Here is a 22289-nt window from a genome sequence, read left to right as displayed (position 1 = left end):
TTCAGTTTTCTGACAAAGGATCGGATATCCCGGCATAGCAAAGGGACACAACTCTTTACATGATTCTTTCAGGTAACATGTTCAATAGCGCATAAGCGTACTACCGTCATAGAGCTCACCTGCTTAAAAGTGATTATATTAAATATGTCGTAAAATAAACCCAATGGCAAGTTGAACCTATTTCTCTCACTTCTTGTTCTTCATAAATGTACCGACATCTCGGGCAAACCTTTTGATAACAATATATCGCATTGTGGCGTTCTCATCCCATCCATAACTTGCTAAACAAAGAACTTCTTAACCAAGGATTGGTTTCAGCTGGTACTGACGATAAGGTAGAAAATAGGCTTCACTTGTTTCTCTTTGGTACGACAATAGCTTCTGTACTACGTGTAATGAGTGAGTGAGTATGGTTTTACGCCGCTCTTAGCAATATTCCAGCGATATGACGGCAGGGGACACCAGAAATGGGCTTCACACATTGTACCTATGTCGGGAATAGAACCCGGGTCTTCGGCGTGAAGAGCGAACGCTTTAACCACTAGGCTACCCGACCGCCCCGTGTTATATTTGAACTGGCTATGTATTTACAATGTTTGTTTACACAGAATACAACGTAGGATCAATAATTGATTCAGTGTCGGGCAATAATATTTTTGTGGCATGGATGCGTTTATCTGAAATACATGGCAAAGGTGTCAGGAACCGCGTGTTGGGGGTCAAGGTTACTGTAGCAGTGGTTTATTGATCCCCATTGGCGGGCAATAAAACAACCACTCTATTCGAAATACTGTCTCCTTGGGCCTTTTTCGGTTGTCGCGCGGATGGTGATTTATTTGGTTTAAGGATGGTTTCCATCGTCTGGTACACATTGTAAGACTAAACAATGTTCCAAGTGTTCAGCTATTGGGCCTGTGAAATACATCATGCAATTTGAATTGAATCGGGCTTGTTTTGGTCACGATACCCCAGACTAGCTGTCTTTTAAGGACCTTGCTTCGACTAATGTATACAGTCCATGAAATCCTTTATCACATGATACATTTCTCTGTATATTTTTTATGCAAGTAGCTAGACCTGCTTTTGTTATTAATCAAGTTTTTTGGTGTTTGTTTGTTGTCGGTTTTTTGTTTTTTTTTGTTATTGTGGTTTTTTTGTGGTTTTTTTTGTTTTTTGTTTTTTGGGGGGCGGGGGGGGGGCGGGGGGGGGGGGGAATATTCGGAAGTTCAAATGATTGTTTGTTTGTTCTGTCTGTTTGTTGGTTACCCCAGCATCGTCAGGGCGGTCTGTAAATAATCGAGACTAGACCAGAGAGACTACTGATTAATCTTCTGAGCAACGAGCCATGCCTTGTCAACCAAGTCACCAAACCCGACAACTTGATTCATTTCTTCACCTCGAAAGACAAACAAATGCTATCATATAATAAACAATTGCAAGAGATTCCACGCCGGTATTTCATTGACTAACCAAGCATATTTTTGAACCATGAACTAAAAATTAGGGTACTCGTACTTGCGGACTACTGTTTTCTGATTGTCCGGCAATGGAATGGGCAGGTTGTGTTGCATTATTTCTTTGCCTGAGGACACTGGTTTCTCAGTACTGAAAATGTATTCACGGTGATGGGGAAACATTGTGTATACAAGCTCGTGATGTATTGACGATGTATTCACGGTGATGGGGGAAACATTGTGTATACAAGCTCGTGATGTATTGACGATGTATTCACGGTGATGGGGGAAACATTGTGTATACAAGCTCGTGATGTATTGACGATGTATTCACGGTGATGGTGAAACATTGTGTATACAAGCTCGTGATGTATTGACGATGTATTCACGGTGATGGGGGAAACATTGTGTATACAAGCTCGTGATGTATTGACGATGTATTCACGGTGATGGGGGAAACATTTTGTATACAAGCTCGTGATGTATTGACGATGTATTCACGGTGATGGGGGAAACATTGTGTATACAAGCTCGTGATGTATTGACGATGTATTCCCGGTGATGGGGAAACATAGTGTATACAAGCTCGTGATGTATTGACGATGTATTCACGGTGATGGGGAAAACATTGTGTGTACAAGCTCGTGATGTATTGACGATGTATTCACGGTGATGGGGGAAACATTGTGTATACAAGCTCGTGATGTATTGACGATGTATTCACGGTGATGGGGAAAACATTGTGTATACAAGCTCGTGATGTATTGACGATGTATTCACAGGTCATGGGGACATGTAGTATATTAAAGCCGTGATGTATTGACGATGTATTCACTGGTGATGGGGACACGTAGTCTATATAAGCCGTGATGTATTGACGATGTATTCACGGTGATGGGGAAACGTAATCTATTAAATCCGTGATTTATTGACGATGTATTCACGGTGATGGAAAATCGTAGTCTATAACAGCCGTGATGTATTGACGATGTATTCACGGGTGATGGGGACACGTAGCGTATACAAGCTCGTGATGTATTGAAGATGTATTCACGGTGATGGCGGAACCTTAGTGTGTACAAACTCGTGATGTATTGACGATGTATTCACGGCGGTGGGGAAACGTAGTGTATAACAGCCGGGATGTATTGACGATGTATTCACATGGTGTGGGGAAACGTAGTATATACAAGCCGTGAAGTATTGACGTCGACAGGCTGCAAATGCAACTGCGGCGATCGATCAGCAACAACACTACAGAACATTAAGATTACATACGATGGTTTTCCATCCACCAGTTGATGTTCTGTAGAACCATAACATGATGACTGATGAACTTACAGGCAACCGAAGACAACCCATCGCTATGATGAAGTGTCGTACCATAACATTAAGGTGATGGTTAAATGGCTTTTATGTTCTACCGTTAGTGCCAAATAGTGCTCCAAAAATGCTATATGTCCTTACTTCTATTTATATGTGTATATGCATGACAAATTAGCTGTCTTAATGTACATAATACCCACTGTTAAAAGATAATGTTGGCGTCACACCACGCACAATTGTATTATGTCAATACAATATCCTTTAAAGTTTCAATTGATGTGTTTTCAGAAGTCAGTCTACAAGTTTAAAACTTCCTTTTCAAATACGTCGTATTACTAAAAGAAAGATGCGTTCTATAGACTTCCTATCGTTCGGGGAAGGAATCAGGTGTATTAAGTCAGACAGATATACAATGTACATGTACTCAGTGAACGACGTTTGTTCCAGAACACATACATCTGAGTGTTTGGACAGGAAAGACCTGCGCAATCAATGTGCAGCTTAAACACATATATGAATATAGGCATTTTGGTAAATATGCGTTTGGAGTACCGCATTTGGTGAATTCTATACAGATAAATGCTGCTTATTGTGCAAAACAACATAATTTTGTTGTGTAATCATATTTATGTATTTATTCATTTATGTACATGAAAAAAGTAGATTTTACACATTTATCAATATCATTGGTAAGAACATCCCTATATTTATTGCAATCAAGTAGGATAATTATGTAGTTAATCTCCAAGTAGTTCAGTCCATATAAGAAGCAGTATGGAATATCCACCTGTACCTGTAACCAGTTTAAAACTGACACATCTGAGAGTGCTCTAACTCTTCTCAGATGAATAGGTATAGAGTGAGTGAGTGAGTGAGTGAGTGAGTGAGTGAGTGAGTGAATCGGTCTAATATTTATAAGACATGGTGTCTTGTGATTGTGGCTTCATCCGAAGGGTTTGGATTAAGCAGGTTCCGATGGTAGGCTGGTGTAGGAATGCATGTTTCAGGTAGTGTTGAGTGGGTGAGTGAGTGAGTGAGTGGGTGGGTGGGTGGGTGGGTGGGTGTGTGAGTGAGTGAGTGAGTGAGTGAGTGAGTGAGTGAGTGAGTGAGTGAGTGAGTGAGTGGGTGTTTGGGTGAGTGAGTGAGTGAGTGAGTGAGTGAGTGAGTGAGTGAGTGAATCGGTCTAATATTTATAAGACATGGTGTCTTGTGATTGTGGCTTCATCCGAAGGGTTTGGATTGAGCAGGTTCCGATGGTAGGCTGGTGTAGGTATGCATGTTTCAGGTAGTGTTGAGTGAGTGAGTGAGTGAGTGAAAAGGTATGCGTGCCCTGCCCCACCGGTGGCACCCGTCACAAACCCATGCAAAGGCAAGTCAATTGTTCACCTGAAAAAAAACATGAAACCATACGGTCAAAAGAGGACATTGCATCGGGCAGCATTTTTTTCACCGATGCGTCAAATTTGGAAATGTCCTCCACATACCATAAAATGTTTTGAAAGCTTTACTGGGGACTTGAGTGTTGTAACCTTGATCAAACAACGTCTCTGCAAGAGCCGTACGATCTCGCAAGAAAGAGCATGCTCGATAATACCTCAAATGTGGCTGCTGGAACATTGCTCCACATGAAGAGACAGTTGACTATTGGAAAGTTGAAGTCATCCAGTCTTGTGGAGAGTGTTCGGTCACTCTAAATCTTTATGCATAGATCTAATTATGAAACACTGGTATCCTTTATTTCAAGTTCAGTTGGGTAAATCAGTGGGCGGGATCCCCGGAATTGGCTATTTGATTGCTATTGAAATATACCAGATCATCGATATATAGCTCAAGTTAAACATCTTGGCTAAATAACCTTGTTTTGACTTTGCCAATCCGAACAGAAATGCCGATTTAACGCATAAAGAAACAGATCCGCAAGAAAAACACGGGCGAATGTGGTATTTAAAGCGCAATTGACCAAGATCATTGCTTAATATAACCGCTCGCAGCCACCTGACTGTCGATTCTTACGTATTGTTTGTTTGTTTGTTGCTTAACGCCGCACTTAGCAATATTCCAGCTCTATGACGCTTGGTTGTAAATAATCGAGTCTGGACCAGAGAATCTAGAGATTGACAGCATGAGCATCGATCCACGCAATTGGGATACGATGACATGCATTAACCAAGTCAGCGAGCCTGACCGTCCGATCCCGTTAGTCGCCTTTTACGTCAAGCATAGTCTCCTTTTACGGCAAGCATGGGTTGCTTAAGACCTATTCTACCCCGGATCTTCATGGGACTCAGTGAACAACATTGTAGTTTACCAGTACGGTTGTTGTTTCTCTTTGTTTGTTAGCTCTATTTTTTATTATCATTTTATTATTATTATTAGGGGATTGTTATTTAAGACACAAAAACACAAAGCTTTGTTTGATCTACCATAGTCTGAATTCAACAAGGTATTAATCATTAACGACATGTTCGGCTTTGGGATGAACTCAACAATTAGCTGATGCCGTGATATAACTGAAATACTGTTCAGAACGGCGATGAACCACTTACCCACAGACCCTAACAACTCCACGGAGACAATTGTCAGCTCACGTATGCTTACTTTTGTAACGTCTTCACTTCATTAATAAGTGCTTCATCTTCCGCGTGACTAAAAGTATCATCACCTGACAGCCTACAACAATGTGACCAAATACTTTATTCTCTCTCAAAGCTAATGAAAGCCCTCTACCATATGTGCCTAACAATCATGTTCCATGGGTTCATTGCGAGATCAATACCAGTCTCAGACAAGTGATAATTCCCAACCCTATTAGCGCCTTGTCAGGTTCGATGGCTGCAAATGTGCCTCATCCCCACCAAACGACTTATGCCTCTGAACCGAGTATTTTCTCATTGACAGCCATGTCCAGAGCCACTCCATGGTGTTGCTGCTCTGTCAGCTCGGACGCAGAACTCGAGTAACCGTTTGCATTTCAACGTCAACGATAGCGTGAGAGGATAACACAAGAGAAAGACTATGTCACAGATTACCCGTCTTAACATATCTTTTTCCTTATTTTTAATACCAATGTTACAACTATATTATGTCCCGAGGTGATTTATTTCAATGAGAGACGCATTAATGGAACAAAGCCTACAAACCGCGGGGTGTTGTACCTCTTAAGACCTAACGGCATCTTGAACACTTCACCAGTCGATGGCACACACGTTTTGTATTAAGAATTTAATACCTTATCAGAGCTGGAATTTTAACGTGAATGTCATTTGGAGATTGGTATAACAACAAGACATTTTGTGATATTTGAGCAAACTGTTTCAATACAGTCGCAAGGCCATTATCAGTCGGTGTCAGTCTTGGAATGAATCACAGTTATGTCACCGCGTAGCAGCTTAATTGGGAAGATGTCTGACTTTGATTTAAATCCGCCACAGTATTTCCGTTATATCATTGACGTGCAGACGTTTATCATTTTGTTAAATCCCACGAATAAGTGATGGTGCAGACAGACTTTTAAACAGAATCAGAGATAATTTGGGAGTCTAACAAAAGATTTTGTTCTTGAAAAGGGACGTGCCCTCTGATGTACATGGAGGTCGTGCCCGTGAAGATCAAGGTTAGAATTGGTCTTCAGCAAACCACGCTTGTCGTAAAAGGCGACGAACGGATCAGGTGGTCACGCTCGCTGATTTGGTTGATGCATGTCATCGTATCCCAACTGCCTTGATTGATGCTGATGATATCGATCACTGGATTGTCTGGTCCAGACTTGGTTTTTCACAGCCGTCTTATAGCTGGAATATTGCTGAGATGCGTCCCTTTGGCACGCCAGAAACCTTTGATTGGTTCGAATCCCGGTTCGCCCTGATTATGTTTCTAGGTTTGTCAGCACCATATATACCCGTGCTCGTTGGTTTCGCCGAAGTGGTAAACGTCTAAGACCTGCATCACTTCGGGCTTTCCTTCCACATTAAGCTGACACGCCGCGATATAACTTGGCTTCTGTTAAAAGCGAGGTTAAACCCAACTCACTCACTCGCTCCATCGCCTTGGCCACCTGCCTTAAAGCTGTGTGATGTCCTCGTTGTGCTTGTCGCGTCATCGCTTACGTCACATCTGTTCCCAGGTACCGCTATCCTGCAATCGTGTTACTTTCTTGCTTTAGGTCTCCTACTGTATGTTGACTTTCACATTTAGTATATTCTGGACATTGGACAACAATCAGTTTAAACGTCATTTCTGGTCTTCATGAAAACTTCTGAAGTAATCAATATCTCCTACTCAAAGTTGGGGCGGTGGGGTAGCCATGTGGTTAAAGATTTCGGTTGTCCCGCCAATGGTCCGGGTTTGATTCCTACACAAATACAATGTGTGGTGCAAATTTCCGTTGTTCACCGCCGAGATATTGCTGGAATATTGATAAAAGCAGGCGTCAAACCGTATTCTCTCGCTCACTTCTCAAAGTGTTATTTAACTAACATGAAATTATAATTGGGCCAATATTTATAAGGGCCAATGTCATGTGGAGTCCGTTTCGAGAAAAGTAATGAAAACAATAATTTTATACCTGGTAATGAAGTTTTTTTATTCACTGATAAATACCTAAACTTTAACACATTCTGACAGCAGACATATAAATGTTGCTATAAAAAACTTTCAAAAAAGGAACAAAACATTTTCAATTTGTGTAAGGGCGGAAAGGGCCAATGTCTGTATTTTGGCCCTTTTCACCCTCAGGCATTTGCATGGGATTTAACATGTGAGATTGATAACCTACTACTGAAAGTGTAAACACATACTGTTGAAGCTCTTAAATGATTTAAACTAGTGCCTACTTTGTTGAAATAGTTCAAACATAATAATAACGTTTCCAAACTTTCAACATCTCTTGAACAACCAGTTTCAACCACACACGGAAATGAGAGCTAAAAGGGCCAAAATCTAGGAAAGTCACGTAGGCCCATAATGAACTTCACTTTGGCCCTTTTTACAGAATTTTAAATAGCTATATTTCAAAATTGAAATATATATTGAAAACATACAATAATTATTCTACAAGTAGACAAGAACTCATAGATGTTATTTGTGCAATAATATGCAAAAAGGGCCAAAGTGCAATTTCAGGTGCGGTTTACATGCTGGAATGTGATCTCAAGAATCGACAATATTTATAGAATTGTTAACGCGAAAGAGGCGGGTAACTAATTTTAGAGGGAGACATTGTAAAAATGAACCAGAGACGAAACATGTTATTAAGGTTATTTATGTCTATTAGTTTCCTTCTGCGTTGTTCAACGCCGCACACGACAATATTCCAGCGAATTGACGATCTATAAATAATCGAGTCTGGACAAATCAAGCCATTGATTGACATCATGAGCACAATTGGGATACGATGACATGCATCAACCAAGTCAGTAAGCCTGACCACCCGATCCCGTTATTCGCCTCTTACGACAAACATAGTCGCCTTTTACGGCAATAATAGGTATCTGAAGACTTACACTACCCCAGATTTTGACGGGTCTGACTATTTATGATGATGATGTTTGTTGCAGGGGTCCACTGCGCCCCGGAATGGGACAACTACAAGTGCTGGCCAGCCACTCCGGCTAACACCACGGTGTATGGACCTTGTCCGACGATCTACGGCTTCAACGATTCACGTAGGTATTATGTAGAATGAGTTTGTTTTGATTTGTTGTTTTTTGTTTGTTTTCGTTTTTTCTGGGTTTTTTTGTTGTGTCTTTTTTGTTGTTTTTTGGTTAGGGGGCGGCGGGGGTGTCAATGCCGCTCTTGGACAGTGTTTTAAGTTATATCCATCATAAAATGGATGGAAATTAAAACAGAAGTGATGAGTGCATAAGATGTTCGGTGAAATCTATGATCCTGACAAACGATGGTTCTTAATCGGAGCGAATCTGGAATTCGAACCCTCGACTAGCGGATCCTGGTAAGTGTTAGAAATATAGAAGAAAAGCGCGATTGATTGATTGATTGATTGATTGATTGTTTGTAAAAGTTTGTATAAAAAAGTGGCAATATGCAACGCAAATATTTTTTAGAAACTGTTATTATACACGAATCACAAACGAGATAAAAAAATATCAAACGTGCTTCGTAAATGTCTTAGATGGAACTAGTTACACACAACGATGATTCTTATTTCCATGTTACATGAGCTCTACTGGATTAAACTACTTTCTCAATTCGGCAATGCTGATTGAAGCGTGCTGAATGTACATGTATGTGTCATTTCACACACTGTCAGCTCACGATCAAAGAGCATATTACATTTCTTGTATTCCTGAAACGGATGGAACCAGACTCGTCCTGAAACTACAGAACGCCTACATGCCTGACAGTCAAGGTTTTGTTTGTTTGCTGTTAAACTACGCACTCAACGATGGTCTGTAAATAATCAAATATGGACCAGACGATCCAGTGATTGACATCATAAGCATATGTAAATAATCGATACTGAAATGGACACACCATTGATTGATATTCTGATCAAAGACCCACGTCGTCGGGTAAGAGTGAGTGAGTGAGTTGGGTTTAACGCCGCTTTAAATAGTATTTCAGTTATATCACGGCGTGTCAGCTTAATGTTGGAGGAAAGCCCCAAGTGATGCAGGTCTCAGACGTTTACCACTTCGGTGAAACCCACGAGCACGGGTATGGTGCTGACAAACCTAGAAACATAATTAGGGCGAACCGGGATTCGAAGCCACGATCATAGGTTCCTGGCGTGCCGAAGGGACGCAACTCTGTTCAGCGAATCGCGGCTCCTTAGACGACTGGGCCACCTATGCCCACCGTCGGGTAAGATGCGCACAAAGAACCAAATCACCGAGCGTGACCACCGACCCATTAAGTCACCTCGTAGGACAAACACATGTTACTGGGGAAAGATCCGGGGCAGAATAGGTCTTCAGCCACCCATGCTTGCCGTAAAAGGCGAATATGCTTGGCAATGTCGTAACTGGCGACTGACGGGATCGGGTGGTAAGGCTTACTGACTTGGTTGATGCATGTCATCGTAACCCCACTGCGTAGATCGATACTCATGGTGGCAATCCCTAGATTGTCTGCTCTTGATTATTTACAGACCGCCGTCATATCGCTGAGTGTAGCTTTAAACAAAAACAAACAAATGACAAAGGCCAGACTTTTGAGAGGGGCCCTTTTGGCTCACATGACCTTCATAGTTTATTAATGATCAGCACAGTTTTACATGTAAAGCTAAAATATGCTAAGAAAAGAATATTATTTAGGATTTTCAGGAAGTTTTTTGGTAATATTTGAATACGAATTTAACCCAGCTGATTTTTTTAGGAGAAGTAGAGAACTGGGTACAACCATTTGGTAAAACAATCCTATAAGATCGCGGGCGTGTCTTACTTCAAGTTCCTTTAACGTTCGAAACATCAGCATAATCATATAGAAATATTTTTTAAAGTATGATTTTGTCATAAGTTTAAAAAATGTAACTGAAGTAAAGAAAAAGGATAGCTGTGAGACTGATTCTAACATGTCTGATGATTTTCGTAATATTTCCAAGATTTCAGTGACTCCATAACATGGCATTTTAAGTGAAATGGCTTACCGTGCCCCTTCCTCCCACAACAGATTCTCCTTAGATAACGTAAAGTAGAGATGAAGATGTCAGAAACATTGCTTCAGATGGTGGAGTTGAAACACAGCAGCCGTTACGTCGTGACAGACAATAAAACTAACGGCAAGGGTATCTCTGTCTCATTACTCAGGCATGTAGCATGTGATTAGGAGGAAGGGTATCTGCGCTCTATCACACACACACACACACACACACACACACACACACAAACACAGACACGCGGTTTTTTTTAAGGAATTAATACTTCTATCCGACATCGAGCTCATCAACTTAATTATGACTTCTTCTTTCTTTCTTTTTATTATTATTATTATTGTTGTTGTTGTTGTTTTTGTTTTTATTTATTCATTTTTATTGATATTTTTTATATTATTAACAACTATATTATTATTTTTTTAACGTTGTTGTTGTTATCGTTGTTGTTGTTGTTAATAATATACAAAACTATTAATAAAAATGAATAAATAAAAATAACAACAACAACAATAAGAAGAAGAAGAAGAAAGAAAGAAAGAAGTTGTTGTTGTTGTTGTTGTTGATGTTGTTGTTGTTGTTGTTGTTGTTGTAGGGGGTGTTCTTACACCTGAAAGGGCCCAATGTTTGAAAAGTATGAAGACAGTCCTTCGGTTGTTTTTTTTTCAGTTTTACTCGCTCATCGCAAATGTTCAGCCAATGGGAAGTGGGAGAATGGAAGCTGGACGAACTATACGGCCTGTGGGGATTATGTGCGCAAGCCTGATGACCTTTTACCTTTCGGTAATGATGGAGTGCAGGTAGGTGCTGGCCGGAATTACTGTAGTACTATGAATTGAAAAACTCGAAATCGAGAGAGACCGTGGTCAGAGCGTCTTCCGGAGAGCGGAAGGCCGGTGGTTCGATCCCCGGCCGCGTCATGCCAAAAGCCGTAAAAAAAAAAGATGAAACTTGTTGTTTCCCTGTCTGAGCGCTCGGCATTCCAAAAGAACCGCCTCCGGGTTTTAGTAGTAATGCGTCCGCCCGGAGACCGGAAGGTCCGGGGCTCGATTCCCGGCGCGTCAGACAAAAAGACGTTAAAAGATGGTACTTGTTGTTACCCTGTCTAGCACTCGGCATTTAGGGGCTAAAACGAGGACTGGTCGGCCCGGGGTCAGTATACTGTATCTGAGTGGGGTATTCATGTTAAACTGCGACATGGTATCTCAGTGAGCTAGCACTATAACTCGACATCGGCCCGGACTAGTACAAGCAGCCTCATACACACACACGTGCATGCACGTCGCTATATAAGCGCAATAGTCTTGTACCTAACGTTAAACCTCATTTCACCTCACACTGTTAGAGATCATAGGAGCCGATGCTCTCCTTTCATTTAACACACACCTGTAAGCGGTTACAAGTATGTGATTACCTTTCTCATCTCCTCGTTCTGAAAATAACGGGGTAAATTTGTCAGAATTCCAGGACCCAACATCAACAACAGCAACGTTGTTGACACCATGTATATTTGGAGTTTGCGGGCGTCTGTTTTCCAATGATGAGGTAAAGGATTGATGCTTGATTTAACATCAGGCCAGTCGGTTGTCAGTTATCAATTCTGTCATCCGATAGTGCATAAGTCCTGTAGCGATCATCGGCCGCACACAGTAAAACCTCGTCACTGTGTCGTATTACCGGACATATTACGATTTGGGCGATTATATCGTGGGTCATAAATGTGTATGAGGTGAAGTGAGGTAAAATGGGGTGTAACGCCGCATTCAGGATTATTGCATTTTTATGCACGTATGTGTGTTGTTTTTTTATTGTTGTTTTTTATTAGTCTTTTTGAGTCTTTTAGGTACTTTTTTAGTTATCCGCGGCGTCTGACAATATGTCCTTTTTGGGTGAGGTGAAATGAGGTTTAACGTCGAGTTCAAGGTTATGGCGCTTTTATAGCGACATCATTCATTCCTCTTTATAATGAGGAATGTGTAACTTGATTTAAAACTTAATCATCTACATCACGTGACAAATGTTAATACCCAACCTGCATTGTACTATGGGCCTTGATGCCTAAATTACTGAATAAACTGCCTGTGTCTGTACATGTGTCATTCACATATGTGAATAGCTGCTTGTACTTGTCCGGACTAGTGGCTGTTAGTATTAGCCCACTGAGATACCATGTCGCAGTTTAACAGGAATACCCAACTCAGACACAGAATACTGACTTCGAGCCGACCAGTCCTTGTTTCATCCTCCTAAAGCCGAGAGCCAGGCAGGAAAACAACAAGTACCATAGTTTAACCTCTTTTGGTATGGCGGGTACGGGGATCGAACCCCTGACCTTCCGCTCTCCGGGCAGACGCTCTACCCACTCAACCACACAATCGGTCTAATATTTATAAGACATCGTGTCTTGTGATTGTGGCTACATCCGAAGGGTTTGTAGATATGCATGTTTCAGGAAGTGTTGAGTGAGTGAGTCAGTTTGGTTTTTCGTCGCTTTCAGCAACATTCCAGCAATATCACGGGGGGGGGGGGGGGGGGCACCAGAAATGGGCTTTACACATTATGTTCAGGTCGGGAATCGAAACCGGCTTCCGATGTTTAAGAGTTTGGCCATTTGGAAAACAAATTAACACTCCAAGTCTTGTGAGTGACTCAATGGAGCTGGTAATTAAGTTACTACCTTTTTTAGACAGCCCTGAAAATTGTTCATAAAGTTTGGAGTTTAATAATGTAGAAAGGTAACAACGACTCTCATGTTATTAACCCTTCGTTAACTTTTTTCTTTACCTTAATAAGATATATTATACAAAGCAATTACCGCCGGAGACAGATTCTACCTACCCTCAGTCCGAAGTTAACCAACTCGGAGAGACGACTTATCGACTGTAACATAGCACTAACAATCCTCGAGCAGTCATTGCTGACAAGGGCAGTTATTTTCGTGTCAGTGTGTAGGAGGCTGTATAGTATTACTGACTACGACCTGATGGTTGCCTGGTGTAGATGTGCATGTTTTAGGTGGTGTTGAGAGTATACTGAACACGACCTGATGGTTGCCTGGTGTAGATGTGCATGTTTTAGATGGTGTTGAGATTTTACTGACTACGACCTGATGGTTGCCTGGTGCAGATGTGCATGTTTTAGGTGGTGTTGAGAGTATACTGACTACGACCTGATGGTTGCCTGGTGTAGATGTGCATGTCTTAGCTGGTGTTGAGAGTATACTGACTACGACCTGATGGTTGCCTGGTGTAGATGTGCATGTCTTAGGTGGTGTTGAGATTTTACTGACTACGACCTGATGGTTGCCTGGTGTAGATGTGCATGTTTAAGGTTGTGTTGAGATTTTACTGACTACGACCTGATGGTTGCCTGGTGTAGATGTGCATGTTTTAGGTGGCGTTGAGGGTACACTGAACACGACCTGATGGTTGCCTGGTGCATGTTTCAGGTGGCGTTAAGAGTATACTGACTACGACCTGATGGTTGCCTGGTGTAGACACTGCAAACACGAAAACGTCGTTTTTTTCCGTATATGGTCATTGGACGGAAAAACGACTAAAAATTCATTAAAATTGATTAATTGGTCAGCGTCTAGAAAGTGTCCAGAAAAGGGTCGAGTTTTTCAAGCGTAAAATGGACGGAAAAACGATGCTTTTTGCTCCGCCTTGTACAACTGTTAACGGCCAATCAGATGGCGCTGGTCCCCCGGCGCACGTGATGTCCAAGGCTTCCTTTCGGAAGCTTTAGGTTTCGTATTTCTGGCATGCCTTGCTCTAGTATCTGTCGCGCGCAGTGCAGCGAGATTTGCTGATAAGCTAGTTTTAGGATATGTTACATGTTAATGGAATTCAGACACGCGCCAAGAAGTCAAACCAAACAATGTTACTAAGTTTATTGTGGTAACGGCTATGTACAGTTACCCCTATCGGATAATGGGTTGTGTTTCATTTGGTTATAACAATAACTAATTTTTTAATGTGAAATTTACAAGATATACGACTTGGACGCGAGGTCGGTCACATGACGTTCTTCACGTGACTGTATTCTTGAAAAGGCGTAAACACTGACTGCTTCCACATTCCTGGGGAAAACCCTTGGAATTCCGTGGTACGAATTCATACAGAAGCGTGGTTGCAAGCCCATTTAAGGATACCCTCGCTACAACCCATCCCAGAGAGAAAAACCACGAAAAAAAATCCAAACTGTCGCAGTGACAATTTACAGAAATCTATGAATTTACCTTAGTATCTATTTGACACATCTTCACAATCACCTTTCAATGATCGGCCAATTGATCAGTGATGCCAAAGGCTTGAAATAGCCACAGGTTAATTAACAACTTCGAAAATATCTCCCGTCACGTTTATCGTGTCGGCCATTTTGACGTATTGTACTTGATGTAAATGTATTACGACGCCCTCTCATTGTAATTGACTTTCTGAGGTAATTCTGTAAAAGATCTTCTCATCTAATGAGGATATTGTTTGGAATATATTCCTTGTAAACATACTAAAACATATGTTCCTCGCTTTGGGGGGAACTATTTTATTCCGGGGTGGCCCATTAAATCTAGTAGTAAGTCAAGGCACCATGCGTGATCTGTTATTTTATGTGTTTAAATTACGATTTGGGGCGTTAATAAAATACACTGAGGCAAGTATATTCTATTCAAATCAATTGTATAATTGAATATGCTTTCTTTTACATATTACATAACATCACTGCACAAAATATGAACAGTTGCAGTAACACACTACGGTAATCGCATTAAACATCATTTTCAACTGTACAGTATTTCAGTATTTCAGTTATATCATGGTGTATCAGACTGATGTGGGATAAAAATCCGAAGTGGTTCAGGTCATCCAATGGGTGTTCGGGAAAAGGTGAGCGTATCCTGCCACACAAGTGGCACCCGTCACAAACACATGCAAGGACAAGTCAATTGTTCACCTGAACAAAGCACGGAAACACACAATGATGCCCGTCCTCAGTTTTACCGAGCATGTAAATTATTTTGTCCGTCAAAAACATGGACGAGTATAAACAATATGTTCATTCACGTAATACATGTCATACATTTGACAAAATGTATTGGCTCGGAGCATTATTGTTAATCACAGCGTATGCAGTTGAACTCATCACCCATCCCATTATTGATAACCCTTCTTGAAGATCTATTAAATCAGAAGCTGCAACACTATATCTTTTAACTGGCATGTCAGACTTCTATTTCATTACTCAGTTTTATTTGCACGGATTACTATGGAAGGGACATTGTCTCGTTGTCGCATTGTCGCCTTGACGCCTTGATAAAAACAAGCAAAACGTGTCAAAATTAACAAAAGCGCGACAATTGGCCATTTGTCGCATTGTCGCGTGTTCGCATTGTCGCTCTTTGATAATCCTTTTCTTTATTTAACAAAAGGGCGACGATGCCGTAACGCGACATTTTCAAGGTCAAAATATGTCTCGTTGTCGCATTGTCGCCCCATCACAAATGTGCATAAAAGGCGTAAAGTTCAGTTATTGTTACAGTTAGGAAGTTCAACCTGATAAATGTACGTTTTGAAATGAAAACACAAGTCCGTCCGCGAGACCATAACGTTTTATTGTGAGCTCTTCTCTAAAAGTGCTTAGTGTTCAACTCCCAGTTCCAGTGTTCCTCCGGAAGATCTTACTCTTGACCGTATTAGACAACTGACGAGTGCACGCCTGACCTGTGACCTCGTTGCAACCCTCGTGATGTGTTTGCCGAAGGGAGAGGTGTAGGAAATGTGTGCTCCAGCCCAGCACAGAGCTCGCGACACACTGTATACTGATGTATACAGTATATTGCAGTTGATATACTGTATACTGCATGCGATACTTATTTGCGGAAATGTTACAACTTTCAAGATTCAAGATTCAATTGCATATATTTCATATACAACAGACCGCCGTCATATATCACTGGAATACTGCTGAGAGCGGCGTTAAAACAAATTGTTTTCATAATGGAGCGCTGCAGTCATTTAAAATAGAACCGTATACATATGTACATGTAGTACCAACTCACTCTATTTGTTTCGAATATTCAGCAGAAAATATATTATTAACCAGGTCTTTGGGAATAGATATCAGATTTTTATAAGCAGCCACATAGGGATGATAAAGGACCCCTCGCTGATTAGGTTCTTGTTTACTTAAGAGCAGAGTTGGCCATGTTAGATGATATAACCAAAATCCGGGAGCTCCGGCGGAGGGCAAGCTGGTCTTGTTAGTGTATGGTATGAGCTGTGACGTTGACCCAAGAGAATAATGTAAAACATGAGACCAACTCAAGTCTATAATGATTGGGAAAGTCTAGATTTCCACAGCTCTAGCCTGAAATTAAGAATTGTTCTATGCTCCATTTTAATTGTATTATTTTGATTTTGTAGACATGGATGGACCAACCAGGAAATAAATTGATTGAATATTAATATCACATGTTACCACTGATCCAGTTAAATTCATCACACAATAATAAATTAGTATTTGACATTACGGCATTTGATTATTAGGGCATGATCATGTATATGTTCACTGTAGTAATGTACACACCAGTCAACTTGATTATAATTGTTATCAAAGTGTAGCGCGGCATCAACGATTACTTTATGATATCCTCACTTGTCATCGATGTATTGACATCGAACAATGGACGGCAATTCGAAATTCTTATGGATAGCTTCAATAGGGACAGCGCCGGTGTCAGTACAATTTTCCTAGTTAAAATAATCTGAAGCAGACAAGAACAATATTTTTTTATTAATGCTTACTTTCATGGATAGAATTAAGGCAATCTAGGCTTGCCAAATCGTTCTAGACTTGAGCTGGATTCCTTTTAAATTTATTCTGTATGGTCTGGGAGACGAACGGGCGTCAGTATCGCATGGAGAACTGGGACAGCCTTAATCAGTGTAATCGGATATGTTGTGGAATTTCGGTTTTGGGCTGTGTGCTGAATATATAGAATTGCGAGTTATGTATACTCTGTATTCTTTCGTCATGGTAGCATATATATTTTCTATGTTGCTTTTTGAATTATCCACAAATAATGAGAACTACAATGTAAACCTCTCTCTGGAGATATGAGATAATACTACTGAAGGGCATATCTGAAAAATGGGACTCCTCGACAAATATTTCTTTCTTAAATACTACCCGTTACAGGCATTCTGATCATTATATCATACTTTGTACAGTTTAAAAGTCAAATAATGGCAAATTGTGTATCTTTCTACATTTTGAATTAATTATATTTTCTGAAATAAAACCTTAGCATCAGATAGTGATATACACGAATATGATCTATACTATTATAAATGAATTATCAATTTCGTATTATGAATTAGATAAACAGAAATATGATAGTAAAACAAATTATTTTAATCTATTCTTGTGAATAGATAACGAGAGATCTAGGCAACGCACTAACGTAGCCATTTATGAAAAATGAAATATTAAAAGTTTAGGGGTTTGAACATGCACATTGAATGACAGGGAAGAAAGCAACGCAATAATTAAATTATGAATCAAATTATGTTATAAATATAACAGAATATTTAGAAAATATAAGTTTAATTTCTCATTGTTGGAAGGTGTTTAATAATTATATAGATTTTGTTTGATTGTTTGTTGTTTAACGCCGCGCTCAGCAATATACCAGCTATATGACGGTAGTTCGTAAATAATCCAGTCTGGACCAAACAATTTAGTCATTATCATCAAGAGCACCGATCTACGCATTTGGGATACGATGACATGCATCAACCAAGTCAGCGAGCCAAGTCGCCTTCGTACAAGCATGGGTTGTTGAATGCCTATTCTAACCCGGATCTTCACGGGTATTTTTTTAAATAATAAGGTACAATGAAATTCTGTATATGTCCATAATAAGTGTGTATAAGTAGATGGATAATATGTCCATACACGCCAAGTAAATGGTATATGCATTAATTTAAATGCAAATGATTCAATGATGAGTTCTTTCACAAGTCCATATTTCAAGGCATGTATTTGATATTCATAATAACTTCACAAAAGCTACACAATGGCAACAAAACGGTACCAGCATCACAGATACCAATAATACATGAGATACATATAATTACTTTAAAGTTAAAACATGTATCTAAATAGAAAATTAGGAGGATACACTTCCGACATTTTTCGTATTTTGTTTTCGTTTGGAGAGAGAAGTTGTGATTGGTATCTGATGGGTGCAAACAGGTGTTCCCTTCCGCCCAGGCCTTGCGGCAATGCTATAGCCCAAAATGAAACAAGCCTTGTTCAACAGGTTCAGACTCAAATTTCTATTCCACTTGGGCTCCTTTTAAATTTAAATATAATTTCTCGTGTCGATATGTGTCAGAAGAAATGAAATATTACAGCACTGGTGAATAGGTTATATGCGCATGTCAGCGTCGATCCTATAATATCCTTTTATGCAAAATACATATTTACTGATGAATTAAGGTAGTAATACTACGCAAATATATGTCCAGATGCATACATCAGTATCATCTCGTGATCTTAATTCGTGCTTTGAGCCTTTTTCTACCGGAGATTCTGGGGTGTTACATCACACCAGAAAGCCAGGTCCAAATTCAAGTCATAATTTCATGGTCCGCGTCTTGTATGTTGGAAACCAATATCGCAATATGGCTAAATTTTGCTGAACGTGGTATTAACCCGATTACTCACATTATTATTCCATTTTCTACAGTCATCTACGAACACTAGCTTTAAGGAGGTATATCTGTATCATCCAAATGTCCATACATATATGTCCACATTTATATGTATAAAGCAAGTCGTCCTGCACTCTTCCTTAAAAGATAAATGTTAAGCATTTCCTCTGTATGGATTTATATAATGTAATATCGTTTTAATGTAATGCTGATGCAGTAAACGTACCACAGACCTGATGCTAGAATAACATCTAATTTCTGAAATGAACATATTTTACAGAAAAATACAGTTGTTTAAACAATACTTATAAAATATAAGAACAAGGAGCCAAGAGCCAAATATTGGGATGTGTTGGACATATTTGTTTCGGGGTCTTATGACAGACAAACCTGATGCCTTTAAGTATAAAGATAAGTAAGTATAGATGTTGTACATATTCAAATATGTTCGTGATTAACCCAACCTTGAAAAATATTGAAAGATGAGTGGTAACTATTTATGCCATTATTTCAAATTAGAATGAGAGAACATCAGGAAAGCATGGTACTTTAATATACGTATCTTGTTAACCCAATATTCTTTTTTAAGTAAGAGCAGCATGTATATCGAGAGTATAGGTTTGGTGCGTGACTTATCACACAGTACTTTCAGAAAGTGTGCATATTCTGTTTATCGGCAATAGATAACATAAAACGATTCATACGGGTAAATACGATTTACTTCAGAACTAGTATAGATTATTTAAGGTTAGGGGGAAATGTATGTAATAAACAGAACTTTGGCCGGGTTTGAAGGATTTGGGTCCTGGCTTGGGCTTTGTGTTGGACGTGTAGACGGCATTTCCAGGTTTGACGTATCAATGACAAAAATGATGTCAGATGCAATTCTTTGCCTTTTCGGGTGAAAAATTGGCTTGCCTTTGGTTGTGTTTGTGGCGGGTGCCACTAGTGGATCGGAATGAGCTCGCGTTTTTGCGAGCATCCAATGTCATCATTTATTATGATGAATCATGAAAGATGCTCCTGATGTTGTCGCAATGGTGCAGTTGGCGCTACTTTTGGCAAGGGTTTCTCATGATAATGGAAATGCTTATGTCGCTTTTGTTGACCGATAAACATGAAAAGATATAATGTTAGTGTATATGGTCATGTAATTAAGAAACAAACGACGAGTGGGAGTTGTTTATTGTACGATAAACAACGACCGAGACTCGTTTATTTCTATATGCGATATCAACATTACGTAGAGCCTCTTTTAGGGTGTTAAATTAGGAAAATATACACGCTTAACAATATTTACCCGTACTTAAATAATGATGATTCCTTTAATAGAATCCGACAGAGGCCATGCTAGATAAATCCATGGTCCCGCATATTCTCACAATTTTCTCGTCAATCATCTGTACCTTTTCCCCCAATACCGATTGTCATATCACTCTCACTTTCGGATTCTCCAGCAACATTTATTGGGAACAACTCACTAAACACATACCTCTCAAACATAAGGTCAAATTTACAAATATTACTTTTCAAGTTGCGAGTGCATGTTCGAATCTCAATAAATGACGTCATGATAGAACAATGTTTTATCTTGAAATAAATATCGCTTCCTTCTTTGTTCTTTGTGATTTATCGCGTAGCTATCTTATATCATGAAATGCCAATTTCTAATTGCTTTATCATGACGTATCCGTGTCATGTAGCAATAACATACACACATATCGTTGACTTCGACGTTGAATTGTGTCATGAAATATGATTATCCTCTTGTGTGCAATATTTCTGGTTGATAAATCTACCATATTCTTACTTTAAGAATAGCGACTATACATTATTATATATCCCTTATCAGGTCTCTGTAACATTTGCAAAATGATACAAATATAAAAATACAACTGAACCTAAATGTAATGTTTTAATATCCTTACGTTGCTGAGTGCAGCATTTAACAACAAACAAACAAAACATAATATCTTTAAGAATTATGTTAAAAATTCCGATGCTAAAAATAATCTCACAATCTCCATACCTCTTTCTCTCTATGAAACAAATAACTTTTTTTTAATAATCTGAAGGAATAATAATGGCAATACTATCATAATTATCATCATTATGTTACTTATCCTCAAGTGAAGTAGTCCTCCACACTATACATTCAGTGAAGAAGCCCATGAACATATGAACTATGTAACATACATTCATGGAAATTAGATGAACAGTTGAAGTAAGCAAATGATATTATTCGGTCGAACGTCTATCAGCCATCTATTCTATTCATGAAGAACATTTCACGTGGGACCAACAGAGGGAATTATGACTATCGACTTGCTAATTATTTTTTATATTCATGCCAGCTCAAACGATCTATTGGCTTGATTTATTGTTATGGTATCCACAAAATAAGTAGGATCCGATTTTTTCCGTTTTTGTTGAAATAAAACTGAATAATATTTGCTGTTTACATATCAAAGTTTGCCAAATTGTTACAAAATGTTTGCCCACAGCAAGGCTACGTATCCCCAACATATTGTGCTAGGCACAGTATCACTGGACTGAGGGAGGGCGGTATTCCTCCTTGTGGGTCACCTGCTTGGCAATATGGGACGGGAAAACTGCAGGGGGTGAGGGCAGTTAAGTTGATGGTACAGACAGATAAGAGAGATCATTTTACAAATGTGAAACCTCAGTCCACAAAGGAAGAGGTGAAAGCTGAAACTTGGTGAGGTTTACAGAACAAAGGCAGTTATTTCTAGTTTCTTACTGACTCTCGAAGATACATTTAATAAAACAATTAATGTGTGTGTGTGCGTGCGTGCGTGCGTGCGTGCGTGCGTGCGTGCGTGCGTGCGTGCGTGCGTGTGTGTGTGTGTGTGTGTGTGAGGTAGAAGAATAATTGTACATCATAAAAATGGCTACGTATGTATTTGGGGTAGATATGTTGAATGCCCGGCCAGTGTGACCTTTGAGTCACTACAGTTTCAGTCATTAAAATGCGTAAAACAGTATTTGAGTGAAAGAAAACACTACAAGTGAGTGAAACAAAAGACCTCAGTACAGGCACACCCAGTCCCCAAACCCCAAGTCTGCATGTATCAATACTCATACCTGCCACATCCTCAACCACTTAACTTACTCACACAATCATCTGACAACATGTTCCCCAACCCTCGTATCACAACGCAT

General features: G+C 39.7%; 1 protein-coding gene across 2 annotated transcripts in view; it reads left to right on the top strand.

Annotated features, from left to right (window-relative positions):
* Positions 1-22289, top strand: part of LOC139470225 (corticotropin-releasing factor receptor 1-like) — a 176703-nt gene that overhangs the window by 99945 nt on the left and 54469 nt on the right. For both annotated transcript variants that reach the window (XM_071252545.1, XM_071252544.1), the window contains exons 3-4: positions 8336-8443; positions 11059-11189. In XM_071252545.1, the coding sequence (XP_071108646.1) occupies positions 8336-8443; positions 11059-11189 (239 nt within the window). The remainder of the gene's footprint in view (positions 1-8335; positions 8444-11058; positions 11190-22289) is intronic.

This window comes from Haliotis cracherodii, unplaced genomic scaffold, assembly GCF_022045235.1.
Source record: "Haliotis cracherodii isolate W230 unplaced genomic scaffold, xgHalCrac1.p SCAF_20, whole genome shotgun sequence".
In the NCBI taxonomy this organism is placed as follows: Eukaryota; Metazoa; Mollusca; class Gastropoda; order Lepetellida; family Haliotidae; genus Haliotis; species Haliotis cracherodii.
The sequence above is the reverse complement of the archived record's forward strand: the minus strand, read 5'-3'. Positions and strand labels throughout refer to the sequence as shown.